Source organism: Coregonus lavaretus (assembly GCF_964263955.1).
Source record: "Coregonus lavaretus genome assembly, chromosome: 1".
NCBI lineage: Eukaryota > Metazoa > Chordata > Actinopteri > Salmoniformes > Salmonidae > Coregonus > Coregonus lavaretus.
In genome coordinates, this window is record NC_139988.1 from 29300098 (window position 1) to 29317800 (window position 17703).

Genomic DNA, 17703 nt, shown 5'->3' on the forward strand with positions numbered 1-17703 from the left:
AACAAAGGGTATATAACAAAGTATTGAGAAACTTTTGTTATTGACCAAATACTTATTTTCCACCATAATTTGCAAATAAATTCATAAAAAATCCTACAATGTGATTTTCTGGAAAATGTTTTCTCATTTTGTGTGTCATAGTTGACGTGTACCTATGATGAAAATTACAGGCCTCTCTCATCTTTTTAAGTGGGAGAACTTGCACAATTGGTGGCTGACTAAATACTTTTTTCCCCCACTGTATATTATTGGTTCTTCCATCACAGAGGGAGACAATACAATGGTACTTTGAGTGTTATTTCACCTGCTCTCAATAAAGTTGTATTTCATGTTTTTGTAGCATTCCCTTTAGACATACTGAATGCTGTAGGTCAGTGTCTGCACCTACTAGCCCCAGAAACAGGTGTTGTGTCACATTGTAGGGACAGTGGCCGTGAGTGCTAGAGTTTCTACTTGTAGCCTAAACATTAACTAGCCTAAACAGGTTTTTTTCTGGATCAAAAAGGGGCTTAGGTGGTGGCGTGGCAGGGGGCGTGGCATGGGGTGTGGTCGGCCCGTCGGCGCGGCTGAATTTTAGAAGCCCCCATCTTGGCGGTGTAAAGAAACTTTCACCAATTTCCTACAATTCTACACATTTTGCCATGCAGCTGAGAGAAAAGGTTGCAGTTTTAAAGCACATTTTCTGCAATTCTATGCATTTTGGCATGGCTAACGCTGTGTTCTTTTGCTCAAACATAATAACAAAATCTATACTGCTAAATGGTTTTGGAATTTTTCAATTATCCCTGACTGTCTAGCTTTTATTTTGGTGATTGTTAGTATTTTGGTGATCGTTATAATGAAACATATACTGTAGCTCCATTATCTTTTCTACATAATTTATATCTGGTTTTAGTCGTTTACGTTTACACGTTTAAGTTTTCCACCCCAACATTTATTTTATAAAATTAAATACAAAAATATATATTTCTTTTTTTACACTGTTTGGACTTAGGCGGCCTGAAAAAAAACGCTTAGTCGGCCCACTCAAGGATTTCAATGGCAGTTATAACCTGTTATTAAAGTGGAACTGACAGCATTTGAGCAACATGGAAACTTTTTTTTTTACATTCTCTGACAAACAAACGCTTACAGTGGCTTGCGAAAGTACTCACCCCCCTTGGCATTTTTCCTATTTTGTTGCCTTACAACCTGGAATTAAAATGAACATTTAAATGTTTCCCATCACTCAAGTGTTGCTTTAGCAGTATGCTTAGGGTCATTGTCCTGCTGGAAGGTGAACCTCCGTCCCAGTCTCAAATATCTGGAAGACTGAAACAGGTTTCCCTCAAGATTTTCCCTGTATCTAGCGCCATCCATCATTTCTTCAATTCTGACCAGTTTCCCAGTCCCTGCCGATGAAAAACATCCCCACAGCACGATGCTGCCACCACCATGCTTCACTGTGGGGATGGTGTTCTCGGGGTGATGAGAGGTGTTGGGTTTGTGCCAGACATAGCGTTTTCCTTGATGGCCAAAAAGCTCTATTTCAGTCTCATCTGACCAGAGTACCTTCTTCCATGTGCTTGGGGAGTCTCCCACGTGCCGTTTGGCGAACACCAAAGCGTTTGCTTATTTCTTTCTTTAAGCAATGGCTTTTTTCTGGCAACTCTTCAGTAAAGCCCAGCTCTGTGGAGTGTACGGCTTAAAGTGGTCCTCTGGACAGATACTCCAATCACCGCTGTGGAGCTTTGCAGCTCCTTCAGGGTTATCTTTGGTTCTTTGTTGCCTATCTGATGAATGCCCTCCTTGCCTGGTCCGTGAGTTTTGGTGGGCGGCCCTCTCTTCGCAGGTTTGTTGTGGTGCCATATTCTTTCAATTTTTTAATAATGCATTTAATGGTGCTCCGTGGGATGTTCAAAGTTTCTGATATTTTTTTATAACCCAACCCTGATCTGTACTTCTCCACAACTTTGTCCCTGACGTGTTTGGAGAGCTCCTTGGTCTTCATGGTGCCGCTTGCTTGGTGGTACCCCTTGCTTAGTGGTATTGCAGACTCGGAAGTTTACATATACCTTAGCCAAATACATTTAAACTCCTTTTTTCACAATTCCTGACATTTAACCCTAGTAAAAATTCCCTGTTTTAGGTCAGTTAGGATCACCACTTTATTTTAAGAAAGTGTAATGTCAGAATAATAGTAGAAAGAATGATTTATTTCACCTTTTATTTATTTCTTGGTCCTCTGTAGCTCAATTGGTAGAGCATGGCGCTTGTAATGCCAGGGTAGTGGGTTCGATCCCAGGGACCACCCATATGTAAAAATGTATGCACACGACTAAGTCGCTTTGGATAAAAGCGTCTGCTAAATGGCATATTATTATTATTATTATTATTATTATTATTATTATTATTATTATTATCACATTCCCAGTGGGTCAGAAGTTTACATACACTCAACTAGTATTTGACAGTATTTGACAGAGCTGGTGTAACTGAGTCAGGTTTGTAGGCCTCCTTGCTCGCACATGCTTTTTCAGTTCTGCCCACAAATGTTCTGTAGGATTGAGGTCAGGGCTTTGTGATGGCCACTCCAATACCTTGACTTTGTTGTCCTTAAGCCATTTTGCCACAACTTTGGAAGTATGCTTGGGGTCATTGTCCATTTGGAAGACCCATTTGCGACCACGCTTTAACTTCCTGACTGATGTCTTGAGATGTTGCTTCAACATATCCACATAATTTTCCTTCCTCATGATGCCATCTATTTTGTGAAGTGCACCAGTCCCTCCTGCAGCAAAGCACCCCCACAGCATGATGCTGCCACCCCCATGCTTCACAGTTGGGATGGTGTTCTTCGGCTTGCAAGCAACCCCCTTTTTCCTCCAAACATAACTATGGTCATTATGGCCAAACAGTTCTATTTTTGTTTCATCAGACCAGAGGACATTTCTCCAAAAAGTATTATCTTTTTTTTTTGTCCCCTTGTGCAGTTGCAAACCGTAGTCTGTCTTTTTTATGGCGGTTTTGGAGCAGTGGCTTCTTCCTTGCTGAGCAGCCTTTCAGGTTATGTCGATATTGGACTTGTTTTACTGTGGATATAGATACTGGAGGAAACAGGTACAAAAGTATCTTCAGGTCCTTTGCTGTTATTCTGGGATTGATTAGCACTATTCGCACCAAAGTACGTTCATCTCTAGGAGACAGAACGCATCTCCTTCCTGAGCGGTATGACAGCTGCGTGGTCCCATGGTGTTTATACTTGCGTACTATTGTTTGTAGAGATAAACGTGGTACCTTCAGGTGTTTGGAAATTTCTCCCAAGGATGAACCAGACTTGTGGAGGTGTACACATTATTTTCTGAGGTCTTGGCTGATTTCTTTTGATTTTCCCATGAAGCAAAGAGGCCTTGAAGGTAGGCCTTGAAATACATCCACAGGTACACCTCCAATTGACTCAAATGATGTCAATTAGCCTATCAGAAGCTTCTAAAGCCATGACATCATTTTCTGGAATTTTCCAAGCTGTTTAAAGGCACAGTCAACTTAGTGTACGTAAACTTCTGACCCACTGGAATTGTGATACAGTGAATTATAAGTGAAATAATCTGTCTGTAAACAATTGTTGGAAAAATTACTTGTGTCATGCACAAAGTAGATGTCCTAACCGACTTGCCAAAACTATATTTTGTTAACAAGAAATTTGTGGAGTGGTTGAAAAACGAATTTTTAATGACTCCAACCTAAGTGTATGTAAACCTCAGACTTCAACTGTATATATACTGAGATCATGTGACAGATCATGTGACACAGATTGCACACAGGTGGACTTTATTTAACTATTTATGTGACTTCTGAAGGTAATTGGTTGCACCAGATCTTATTTAGGGGCTTCATAGCAAAGGGGGTGAATACATATGCATGCACCACTTTTCCGTTATCAATTTTTTTGATATCAAGTTATTTTTTTCATTTCACTTCACCAATTTGGACTATTTTGTGTCTGTCCATTACATGAAATCCAAATAAAAATCCATTTAAATTACAGGTTGTAATGCAACAAAATAGGAAAAAAGCCACGGGGGATGAATACTTTTGCAAGGCACTGTAGATATGATCATTTTCACGTTCTCATAAATTCTTAGAATGTTTGGGAATTATGTATACTAAGGCATGTGTGAAAATTCTATAGCAATATATAGTGGGAAAGCGGCCGTTCATTAATAAAACAAATCTGTCTCGTCCAGGTCCAGGACCAGACTCTACGCAGACCGACGCGCCATAGTCAATCAGAGCTACAGTAGGCCTTTATGCAAACAAGCCATTTTCCACAAAGGCCTGCCATCATTCACTTTGAACTTGACTGTGTGTTTATAGTCAGTTGCAAAAGCGCAAACTTCGATTATTAGAACGCATTTGGCAAAAGCCACAAAATACACCTGAATGGATTTCTGCAAATATGTAAATACCACGGGAGTCCTCTTACATTTGGGAACTTTACAGTCCTATTGATCAAACAACCATAAAAAGGTAGGCTATTTTTCTCTATACACACATCAACAAGATCAACAACTAACGCTAGCCAGAGCAAGATGAGCTAAAATCTAACGAAGCAACATTAGATAAACCCTCTCAAACTTTTTCAACTAGTTGGCCATCAAAATTGCCCTGATAAAAGATGGGGAATAAGCCTGCTGGCTAGGCTGTTTACATGTTATCTAGAGCGTTTGTGACAAACTATTACTTTTTTTGCCTACGTTTACTGACACCGGTCATATTCAGCGGGTGTTACGCGTTCGTAAATTCATCAGTAATTCTGCGCTCTGGCACACTCAGTCGATAGCCAGAGTGAATTTGCGAACGCAAGACATAACTGGATAACAGTCGTTCAAGTTCAGCATAGCTAGCTAGCTAGCTACATTTCTTACTAGCTAACCGAATGACACCTACATCTCTAGCTGTGTAGCCACCGAAAAACAATTTGAGGGAAAAAGTCAGTCACTCACCCACTCCTCCAATGACATGACATCCTTCTAGCTAGCTATCTTGCTAACGTTAGGTTCTGTGTATTTAGCTTGCTACATAAATAGATACACTAGCCTATTAGCCACGTTATAACTTACTTGTGATCATTGCCCTTGCTAGTTTGATTGTATTGACATTCCCAGCCTTAGTTACATTCGTCCGTTTTTGTCCAAAATATTGAGTCATTGAAACTTGATTTACAACCTGATAGCAATATGGTTTAGACTACCAAGAAATGTATTGGTGAATTATATTAATCATGCATTGAACTGCATCTATCAATTCTGCCAACAATCCCTTACTGTATGTCATGGAATGTTGAGTCAAATATAACCTATTTTTAAAACCTCTTATAAAGTTGGTTTTGTAGCATAAACTGGGAATTTGTTATTTCTGACTGATATTATGATTGTCTGTTTGTTTCATATCTGCAAAGTAGTTCAAACGTTATCAGTTATACTTTAACATGAATGAGGTATGATTTAGCTACGTACCAGTTATCCACAGGGCAGACGTGCTGGTTGTACAGGGCCATGGCGTACCTGTGACAGGTAAAGAACGGTTAGCCTACACATCAGATAGACAACATGGAGCAGGTAAAGGGCAATGGTTAGGGTTAAACATCAGGCAGGATGCAACACACCTGACTCAACTCTTCAACTAACCATGGTCTTCAATCTGGACCACACAACTGCAACTTGAACATTTGATTACTTGAAGCAGTACGCTTATGAATACACAGTCATTCATATTCAAATATGCAATCTAATTTTGTAGGGGTGTACGGTCCGCACTGTGAACCTGAATGAACCTGAATGAATACATACAAAATACAAAATAAATACAAAATAAAAACACTAGGCCTATAGGCTATGCCTACGCTGCATTGTAGGCCTATGCCTCTTGAGTAAATCTGAGCTGAAAACAACTTTTCAGGCAATTTCGTTAAAACAACTAGAGCCTATGTGCACATTGTAATCAAAATTAAAATCTTAATTGCCGCATTTCAAACTGTCCTTTTGTGAGGCGTAGCCGGGAACTAATTCTGTACAATTGCGAGTGGTGGGGGTCGATCAACCAGAATAGGAGGATCTTCCATCATTGTTTAAATCTCCAGTTTGGGAACATTTTGGCTTCCCAGTAGATTACAATGGTGATGGACAGAGAGTTGTGGATAAAACGTTAACAGTATGTTGTTACGCTCAACAAGAATAGCCTATGCAGCTGCCAACACCTCAAATATGTTGACACATTTACGCCAACATCACCCCAGTATACCGGAGCAAGCCGAAACAACATTATCACCCCTCTGCATTCAAGCAGCCCTTGGCAGCTGATTCTGACCGGGCCAAAGAAATTACAAGCGCGATAGGTAGGCTGTGTTCATATTTTTTTTTACACTTTGGTTTATAGATGGATATGCACCCATTCTCTGTGGTTGAGAATAGGGGGTTTCAGCACTTTGTGAAAGTGCTCGAGCCACATTAGGAACTTCCCTCTTGCACCCATTTCAGCAAACAGGTAGTACCCACTCTATATAAGCAAACCAAAGCCATAACGTTCAATGAATTGGCCAATGCACCCTGTGTTGCACTTACTTAACAGTGACTGACAGCACATCACATTACCCCGGAGTGGGAGATGTACCGTGCTACAGACATGCCCAATTTATGTCATGGTGCATTCGTAACCAAGTGGAAATTTACCACATACGACTGGGAAAAATCCACTTGAACGGCCCTCAAACTGGTAATCACTAGTGGTAAACTTGACCGACCAATAACTCACGAGGCTTCTTCTCTCCAAGCTGAGACCTTGAAACTGAGCTATCCCTTCTGTTCTCAAAACAAGGTTCTGGTCGTACTGCCAAATTGCTTATACTGATAGTGAGGATTCCTCCCAGGCACGATCAATCAGTCACTTGCATGAACCCAGTCAAATTGGTTATTAGAAAAGCACAAACACAACATTTTCCATCACACACTGTCTCAGGAGCTATTCTAGAATCTCCCATAAGTGTTCAATTGGATTGAGATCCGGTGACTGAGACAGCCATGGTATATGGTTTACATAGTTTTCATGCTCATCAAACCATTCAATGACCACTCATGCCCTGTGGATGGGGGCATTGTCATCCTATGGGGGCATTGCCATGGTAGCCCAAACAATTGCCACAATAATGGCCTGTCCAGCATTTTTACACATGACCCTAAGCATGATGGGATGTTAATTATTTAATTTACTCAGGAACAACACCTGTGTGGAAGCACCTGCTTTCAATATACTTTATATTCTGTAAGTCGCTTTGGATAAAAGCGTCTGCTAAATGGCATATTATTATTATTATTATTATATCCCTAATTTACTCAAGTGTTTCCATTATTTTGGCAGATACCTGTAGTTTCAAGGCTATCACTGGTTGTTTGCTCTCTCAATGTAGACTATGCTCTCCCTATCTAGGCCAGTGGCGTGTATTCATGGATGCCAAGGGAAGCCAGGCTTCTGAAAAAAGTTTAGCAAGAAAAAAATAAAAAAATAAAAATGTACGAAACAAAGTAATTTATCTTTCATCTCCCTGTGTTTCATCATTTTCCTTCAATTCACAAGAGGCTAAATGTATCTCACAGGAGAAAGCATCCGAGAGAGCGAAACAGCACCCCTCTTTCTCTCTACGTGTAGGCCATCTATCTGATGCTGTCTGGTCCAAACAAGTATGACATTGTTGCCGCACATAACATTGAAGGCAAGGGAAGACAGTGAGCATCTTGCCTCCCTTGACAAAAAAGTATACAAAATTAGCCAATCAGTGTTGAGCTAAACTGAGCGAGCTCAACTGTGAATGGTCCTGGCACACCATAGAAAAGTGTCAAGGGAAGTCAGCTTGGATTTAGCGTGACCCCTTTCAAATCCCACTGAGAACATACAGTACCAGTCAAAAGTTTGGACACGCCTACTCATTCCAGGTGTTTTCTTTATTTGTACTATTTTCTACATTGTAGAATAATAGTGAAGTCATCAAAACTATGAAATAACACATGGAATCAAAACATTATTAAATAAATATATTTTATATTTGAGATTCTTCAAATAGCCACCCTTTGTCAAGATGACAGCTTTGCACACTCTTGGCATTCTCTAAACCAGCTTCATGAGATAGTCACCTGGAATGCATTTCAATTAACAGGTGTGCCTTCTTAAAAGTTAATTTGTGGAATTTATTTCCTTCTTAATGTGTTTGAGCCAATCAGTTATGTTGTGACAAGGTATGGGGGGTATACAGAAGATAGCCCTATTTGGCAAAAGACCAAGTCCATATTATGGCAAGAACAAATAAGCAAAGAGAAACGACAGTCGCAAAAACCATCATGCGCTATGATGAAACTGGCTCTCATGAGGACCGCCACAGGAATGGAAGACCCAGAGTTACCTCTGCTGCAGAGGATAAGTTCATTAGAGTAACAGACACATCTCAACATCAACTGTCCAGAGGGCTGTGTGAATCAGGCCTTCATGGTCGAATTGCTGCAAAGAAACCACTACTAAAGGACACCAATAACAAGAAGAGACCTGCTTGGGCCAAGAAACACGAGCAATGGACATTAGACCGGTGGAAATGTGTCCTTTGGTCTGGAGTCCAAATTTGAGATTTTTGGTTCCAACCGCCATGTCTTTGTGAGACGCAGTGTGGGTGAACAGATGATCTCTGCATGTGTAGCTCCCACCGTAAAGCATGGAGGAGGTGGTGTTATGGTGTGGGGGTGATTTGCTGGTGACACTGTCTGTGATTTATTCAGAATTCACACTTAACCAGCATGGCTACCACAGCATTCTACAGCGATACGCCATCCCATCTGGTTTGGGCTTTTTTTAAACCTTTATTTAACCAGGTAAGCCAGTTGAGAACAAGTTCTCATTTACAACTGCGACCTGGCCAAGATAAAGCAAAGCAGTGCGATAAAAACAACAACAACACAGAGTTACATATGGAATAAACAAAACGTACAGTCAAAAACACAATAGAAAATCTATATACAGTGTGTGCAAATGTAGTAAGTTATGGAGGTAAGGCAATAAATAGGCCATAATGCAAAATAATTACAATTTAGTATTAACACTGGAGTGATAGATGTGCAGAAGATGATGTGCAAATAGAGATACTGAGGTGCAAATGAGCAAAATAAATAACAATATTGGGATGAGGTAGTTGGGTGGGCTAATTACATTTTTTACATTTTAGTCATTTAGCAGACGCTCTTATCCAGAGCGACTTACAGTTAGTGAGCGCATACATTTTCATACTGGTCCCCTGTGGGAATCGAACCCACAACCCTGGCGTTGCAAGCACCATGCTCTACCAACTGAGCTACACAATTACAGATGGGCTGTGTACAGGTGCAGTGATCGGTAAGCTGCTCTGACAACTGATGCTTAAAGTTAGTGAGGGAGATAAGATTCTCCAGCTTCAGAGATTTTTGCAGTTCGTTCCAATCATTGGCAGCAGAGAACAGGAAGGAATGGCGGCCAAAGGGGGTGTTGGCTTTGGGGATGACCAGTGAGATATACCTGCTGGAGCGGATACTACGGGTGAGTGTTGCTATGGTGACCAATGAGCTAAGATAAGGCAGGGATTTGCCTAGCAGTGATTTATAGATGACCTGGAGCCAGTGGGTTTGGCGACGAATATGTAGTGAGGGCCAGCCACAGAGAGTGTTCAGGTCACAATGGTGGGTAGTACAGTGGGGGAAAAAAGTATTTAGTCAGCCACCAATTGTGCAAGTTCTCCCACTTAAAAAGATGAGAGAGGCCTGTAATTTTCATCATAGGTACACGTCAACTATGACAGACAAAATGAGAAAAATAAATCCAGAAAATCACATTGTAGGATTTTTTATGAATTTATTTGCAAATTATGGTGGAAAATAAGTATTTGGTCAATAACAAAAGTTTCTCAATACTTTGTTATATACCCTTTGTTGGCAATGACACAGGTCAAACATTTTCTGTAAGTCTTCACAAGGTTTTCACACACTGTTGCTGGTATTTTGGCCCATTCCTCCATGCAGATATCCTCTAGAGCAGTGATGTTTTGGGGCTGTCGCTGGGCAACACGGATTTTCAACTCCCTCCAAAGATTTTCTATGGGGTTGAGATCTGGAGACTGGCTAGGCCACTCCAGGACCATGAAATGCTTCTTACGAAGCCACTCCTTCGTTGCCCGGGCGGTGTGTTTGGGATCATTGTCATGCTGAAAGACCCAGCCACGTTTCATCTTCAATGCCCTTGCTGATGGAAGGAGGTTTTCACTCAAAATCTCCTGATACATGGCCCCATTCATTCTTTCCTTTACACGGATCAGTCGTCCTGGTCCCTTTGCAGAAAAACAGCCCCAAAGCATGATGTTTCCACCCCCATGCTTCACAGTAGGTATGGTGTTCTTTGGATGCAACTCAGCATTCTTTGTCCTCCAAACACGACGAGTTGAGTTTTTACCAAAAAGTTCTATTTTGGTTTCATCTGACCATATGACATTCTCCCAATCCTCTTCTGGATCATCCAAATGCACTCTAGCAAACTTCAGACGGGCCTGGACATGTACTGGCTTAAGCAGGGGGACACGTCTCGCACTGCAGGATTTTAGTCCCTGGCGGCGTAGTGTGTTACTGATGGTAGGCTTTGTTACTTTGGTCCCAGCTCTCTGCAGGTCATTCACTAGGTCCCCCCGTGTGGTTCTGGGATTTCTGCTCACCGTTCTTGTGATCATTTTGACCCCACGGGGTGAGATCTTGCGTGGAGCCCCAGATCGAGGGAGATTATCAGTGGTCTTGTATGTCTTCCATTTCCTAATAATTGCTCCCAGAGTTGATTTCTTCAAACCAAGCTGCTTACCTATTGCAGATTCGGTCTTCCCAGCCTGGTGCAGGTCTACAATTTTGTTTCTGGTGTCCTTTGACAGCTCTTTGGTCTTGGCCATAGTGGAGTTTGGAGTGTGACTGTTTGAGGTTGTGGACAGGTGTCTTTTATACTGATAACAAGTTCAAACAGGTGCCATTAATACAGGTAACGAGTGGAGGACAGAGGAGCCTCTTAAAGAAGAAGTTACAGGTCTGTGAGAGCCAGAAATCTTGCTTGTTTGTAGGTGACCAAATACTTCTTTTCCACCATAATTTGCAAATAAATTCATTAAAAATCCTACAATGTGATTTTCTGGAAAAAAAATTCTCAATTTGTCTGTCATAGTTGACGTGTACCTATGATGAAAATTACAGGCCTCTCTCATCTCTTTAAGTGGGAGAACTTGCACAATTGGTGGCTGACTAAATACTTTTTTCCCCCACTGTATATGGGGCTTTGGTGACAATACGGATGGCACTGTGATAGACTACATCCAATTTGCTGAGTAGAGTGTTGGAGGCTATTTAGTGGGACTATCATTTGTTTTTTGACAGGACAATGACCCAACACACCTCCAGGCTGTGTGAGGGCAATTTGACCAAGAAGGAGAGTGATGGAGTGCTGCATCAGATGACCTGGCCTCCACAATCCGACCTCAACCCAATTGAGATGCTTTGGGATGAGTCGGACGGCAGAGTGAAGGAAAAGAAGCCAACAAGTGCTCAGCATATGTGGGAACTCCTTCAAGACTGTTGGAAAAGCATTCCAGGTGAAGCTGGTTGAGAGAATGCCAAGAGCGTGCAAAGCTGTCATCAAGGCAAAGGGTGGCTATTTGAAGAATCTGAAATATAAAATATTTTGTTTTGTTTAACAATTTTTTGTTTACTACATGATTTTACAAGTAGGGTGAGTGAACATGTTTTTCTACTTGCACGAACACTCACACAGAAATCAGAACCATGGACAGCCACATGATATTTAGTGTTACGCAGAGTGGAACAGGGGAACCCAAGAGCAGACTCAGACGAGGAGACTGGGATGAAGTAACCAAGGTATTTATTGAAACACAGGGGGGAGATGGAGTGCAGGTCAGGGAAAACAGCTGGAAACCAGGTGCGGAGGCTGCGGCTGGAGCGAGGGGGGTTGAGACAGGGTGAGCAGGTCTGGAGGGGAATCCAAGGGAGTAGTAGAGTGGGGAATCCAGGACAGAGTAGCAGGATGACGAGACGTGGGACTGGAGACAGGGACCAGAGTCAGAGCGGGCAGAATGAGCAGAGATTACAATCTGGCAGTGTGGAAGTGGCAGGACTGAGTATTTGTAGAGGTCTTGATTATGGAACAGGTTGCAGCTGGAGGGGATCTGCTCGGCCTCCAGCACACCTGTCTCCGCCCACACAATCACACACACACACACACAGAGAGAGAGGGAGAAGGAGAGAGTACTGGGGGAGTGGCGGCAGGTCAAGGAGACACAGGATGAGCAGTAGAGGGCGTTGCAGGAGCAGATGTGACATTTAGCTTACGTTGATTGGACTAAATTGTTTTTGGTATCTTTTAGTTGTAACTGTTTTAGACTTAGCAGAGGTGGTTTGATGATGTTGAAATGTTGAAGTTGAAATGGTGCTGGAATAGTGGGGGCAGCTCCTGTTTTCTTTGAGACTTCCGGTAACTCTCTGTGGTTCTAAATCAATAGTTGTTTAGTGGTCCGAAAATGTCGGAAACAATACTTGTTCAACTTGCTTGACCATGCTGTAGGTCATGTAAGTGTCTGTGACTGTACATGCAATATGCTTTGTGGACTTCACTGGACAGAGGACAAAGGTGTGGTTGAATTTATTCTGCCACTGTGTCTTCTTATTGTCTCAGCCTTTAGGCCTATATATCACAGTCGCAAGGCATATGAATTAACAGGTTATAGAGCAAACAACGCAATTATCACTAGGCTGTGTCATTGCACTCTCCAGCCTTCCGATACATAAACAAATAAAACCACACAACGACCTGTCACTAAGATAGTCCTGTTTACTTGCCCTGCTAAACCAGGGCACCTATCAGTTAGCTATCAATTCTGACAAATCAAAATCACTCAGATGTGTATTTTCCTAATTCCAATCGATATTCCTGTTTCCTTGAACTGGACTAATGTGGGGAAATCTGGGTGGAGGACCATTCTGGTCAGTGTGTTCTAACCCAGAAACAGGTTGGAGATTGTGGGAAGAGGGGAGAGAGAGAGGGTAGAGAGAGGGGTGAAAGAGAGCGCAGAGAGAAAAGAGTGGGTGCACCAGAATACAATGCACACAACATACTGTAGGCCTAAGCTATTTAGACTTAGTACAAAATCAAACTCAGATCATTGAATTATGACCTCAAAATCGACAAAGCACAAGCCCATGCAGTAGATCAGACAGACATCTGTGTGCATTACAAACTCACAGACAGTTTGTCCACACACACACAGTTTGTAGTCCTCTGTGCGTAAATCTGACAGTGCTCAGGGGTCAGTGACAGGCTAAACAGCAATTAATGTACGGAAGCTACTGCTAGGGCTGGGCAATATATCGTATTTTAAGGTATAGTGGTATGGCTCCACATACCGGTAAACTTTCAACGTTGTACAAACGTAGTTTTGTGGTGTTGGTCGTTTTTTGTCGTTTTACTACGATTTGCTTACTTTAAATGTCAGGTTTTTGGCTAAGAGCCTTGATACATTTTATTTACTTTCTCTCTCAATACCTGTTATAAGACTGGGGATACAATTTTATACATCTACAAGTGGTGTTTTTCTAATTTCGTTTGCACATTTGATTCACTTTTTATTTTTTCTATTTTTTTGCTGCTTGATTATCTAACACAGAACACTACATTAAAGGGCGGTACTGTGGGTTTGGGTTTAACAACGCACTTTCACAGACATACTGTGCGAAGAACAGGGTTTTTGGGTATTCATTGCTTTTTCACTCTATGTTCTAATGACAGGGTTGTACAACGGGAGTGCTCAGGGTGGCCATAATAATACCATCAAGTACATTTTGTGGAACATCAAAGGGGCTAACAAGCTTGTGAAACGTAAGAGTGTGCTGACACATTTAAAAGGGTTTTTAACGCACATTTTGCGTTTCTACAAGAAACTCACTTGAGGACATGTGAGCACTTTAGGATTCGCAAGGACTGGGTTGGTAAATTGTTCCACTCAAACTTTCATAGTAAATCAAGAGGTGCAGCCATTTTGGTTGATAAATCTACTCCCTTTGTAGCTTCTGAGGTTATTGCTGATCCTAAGGGACGATACGTCGATACGTCATAGTAACTGGTAAACAGTTTTCTACCCCTCTTGTTTTGGCTAGTGTTTATGCTCCCAATTGGGATGACAAGTTTCATTTCTACCTTTTTATCTGCTATACCCAATTTAGATTCCCATTCGCTGATTTTAAGGGGTGATTTCAACTGTACAATGTCCCCAGTTTTTGACAAGTCCTCACGAAGAACTACTGGCCCATCTAAATGTGCCCTACTTATTCAATCTTTTCTTCAGAAATATGCTATGTGTGAGGCTTGGCGTTTCCTACACCTTACAGATACACATTATTCCTTTTTTTCTCATGTTCATCAAACATACACCTGCACTCGTCCCCGAGTGGCGCAGTGGTCTAAGGCACTGCATCGCAGTGCTAGCTGTGCCACTAGAGATCCTGGTTCGAATCCAGGCTCTGTCGTAGCCGGCCGCGACCGGGAGACCCATGGGGCGGCGCACAATTGGCCCAGCGTCGTCCAGGGTAGGGGAGGGAATGGCCGGCAGGGATGTAGCTCAGTTGGTAGAGAATGGCGTTTGCAACGCCAGGATTGTGGGTTCAATTCCCACGGGGGGCCAGTATGAAAAAATATATATAAAAGAATAATGTATGCACTCACTAACTGTAAGTCGCTCTGGATAAGAGCGTCTGCTAAATGACTAAAATGTAAATGTAATTGATTACCTCTTTTTGGACAAAAAACTTCTGCCTAACCTTCAGAGGTGTACTTATGAGAGTATTGTTATATCTGACCATTCACCATTAGTGCTTGAGCTAGGGTTTCACCAGCAACCTCCTATGTGTTATCAATGGCGTCTAAACTCCATTTTACTCTCAGATAAGGAGTTTGGCAATTTCATTTATTCTGAAATCACCTTGTTTCTAGAAATGTATTCAACCCCAGGAAAGTCCTGCTCTTCCATATGGGAGTCCCTCAAAGCATACCTATGTGGCCAAATAATTTCTTATACAGCCAACAAAAACAAAGCTTGCTCTTAGCGGCTTCGAGAACTGAGCAAAGCCATAGCTACATTAGATGAAAAGTATGCTACAGATCCTTCCTCGTATCTATATAAAGAACGCCAGCTAATCCAATCTGAATTTGACAAGCTCTCTACCAGACAAGCTGAACAATTACTCTTACGAGCCCGATACAGAGTGTATGAGCAAGGCGACAAGGCCAGTAAACTCCTTGCAAATCAGATCCATAAATCTGAGGCCTCATGTTTAATCCCACCAATAAGGACCCTGTCTGGTGCTACCACAGTTATACATAAAGAGGTCAATGATCAATTCAAACAATTTTACTCTGCGCTATTCACCTCTGAATCTCCTCAATACCCTTTGTTGATTGATTCTTCGAAGGTCTGAATATGCCTTCAATTCATACAGACTCTCATGACGATTTAGAAGAAGAATTTACACCTGAGGAGATTGCAACTGCAGTGTCCGCAATGAAAAGCGGTAAATCACCAGGTCCGGACGGCTTTCCAAACAAATTTTCCAAGGCGTATTCCGGTCTGCTTTGCCCATTCCGGTCTCGATTATTTGCAGAGTGCCTTGATACATCAAAGCTACCGCCTAGTCTTTATCAGGCTTCAATTTCATTACTATTAAAGAAAAACAAGGACCCCTGGAATGTGGATCTTATCGCCCAATCTCGCTTTAAAATTGCGATTACAAGATCCTAGCCAAGCTCTTAGCCAAGTAATATACTCTGACACGACTGCCTTTATGAGAAATACACATTTGTTTTTCAATATTAGACGCCTTATGAATGTACTGTACTCTCCAGCGTCGGGAGACCCGCAGGTGGTGGTCTCGCTCGATGCGGAAAAAGCTTTTGACGGCGTCGAGGGGGACTACCTAACAGCCGCCCTTCATAGATTTGGCTTCGGTCCCAAATTTATTGCGTGGATAAATATTATTTATTTCTCTCCCATGGCTTCGGTACAGACTAACAACTTGTCCAGACAGGGTTGTCCACTCTCCCACTTGTTGTTTGCTTTGGCAATTGAGCCATCGTACTGCGCTCTAATGATGCTATTCGAGGTATCCTCAAGATGGGCTTAGAGCAGAAAGTCTCGCTATATGTGGACGACCTCCTTTGTTTATCTCCAACCCTGATACCTCATTACCACATACATGCCTTATCTATTCTTAAACAGTTTGGAGCAATCTCAGGGTACAAGCTGAATCTAGGCAAGAGTGAGCTTTTTCTGTAAACAATTGTTGGAAAAATTACTTGTGTCATGCACAAAGTAGATGTCCTAACTGACTTGCCAAAATGATAGTTTGTTAACAAGACATTTTTGGAATGGTTGAAAAACGAGTTTTAATGACTCCAACCTAAGTGTATGTAAACTTCCGACTTCAACTGTACTTGGGAGTTAAAGTGACAAGGAAATATTCCAATTTGTTTAAGGAAAACATTGTTGCTCTAGCAGATTGTTTCAAACTATCTTTTCCTTTTTGGACGTCTCTACCTCTTTCTCTTCTTGAAAGGGTTAATGTCATTAAAATGAATGTGTTGCCCAGATTTGTATATTTATTTCAATGTTTAACCATTTTTACTCAAATATTTTTTTAATTCACTGGATCAAACATTCATGTATTTTATTTGGGATGGGAAGGTACCACAGATTGGTAGAAAACATTTACAGAAGCCTAAGGCATTGGGTGGTTTAGCTCTACCAAATTTTCAGACATACTTTTGGGCTGCAAATTTCAGAGCCCTTTTGTACTGGCTACAGAATGATCCTATTGGCCCAAGACCACTCTGGGTCCAGATGGAGTCTGAATCATGTAAACCTGCTGCACTTTCCTCTGTGTTGTGCTTGTCTTTCCCAGTGTCCCTAGGCAAAAGATGTGTCAACCCAATTGTAAAGCAGTCTCTTAAAATTTGGAATCAGTTCCGTTTAGCCTTAGAGGCTTTTCTCTATCAGAACATTTTATTTCCTCCATCTTTAAATGATGGGGCTTTTGGCATCTGGCACTCACTAGGCTTCTCCTCACTAGCCCAATTATTATTTGATGATACATTTGCCTCTTTTGTTCAGCTACAGGAAAAGTTCAACCTCCCCCAATCCCACTTCCTCCTCTATCTCCAGACTAGGAACTTTGTTCGATCTAACACATCTGAATTTCCCAATAGGTCCGTGACTACAGCTATAGAGAGCATTTTATTTAGCTAAACAAGCTTCCTAAGGGTGCAATGTCAGATATATATGCAATCATTAATGACTTACAGAACCCTTCTTTGTTGCTTTTAAAGACTCAATGGGAAAAGGATTTGGGGGAGGAACTTGGGGATGACACCGGGGAATCTGTGCTGCACAGGGTGCATTCTTCCTCTTTTAGCACTAGACACAGCCTCATTCAATTCAAGGCGGTTCACCATATCCACCGGTCCGGGGCTAAACTCAGAAGAATATTCTCTGATTTTGATCCTACTTGTGTTCGATGTAAAACGGAACCAGCCACACTGTTTCATATGTTTTGGGACTGTCATAAACTG

The 17703-nt window shown here is 41.7% G+C and overlaps 1 protein-coding gene across 1 annotated transcript in view; it reads right to left on the reverse strand.

Moving 5' to 3' along the window:
* The window catches only part of LOC311134707 (transmembrane protein 150A-like), a 106313-nt gene that overhangs the window by 70792 nt on the left and 17818 nt on the right, over positions 1 to 17703 (reverse strand). The window contains exon 3 of the mRNA XM_084168476.1: positions 5499 to 5546. Coding sequence (XP_084024602.1) covers positions 5499 to 5546 — 48 coding nt within the window. The remainder of the gene's footprint in view (positions 1 to 5498; positions 5547 to 17703) is intronic.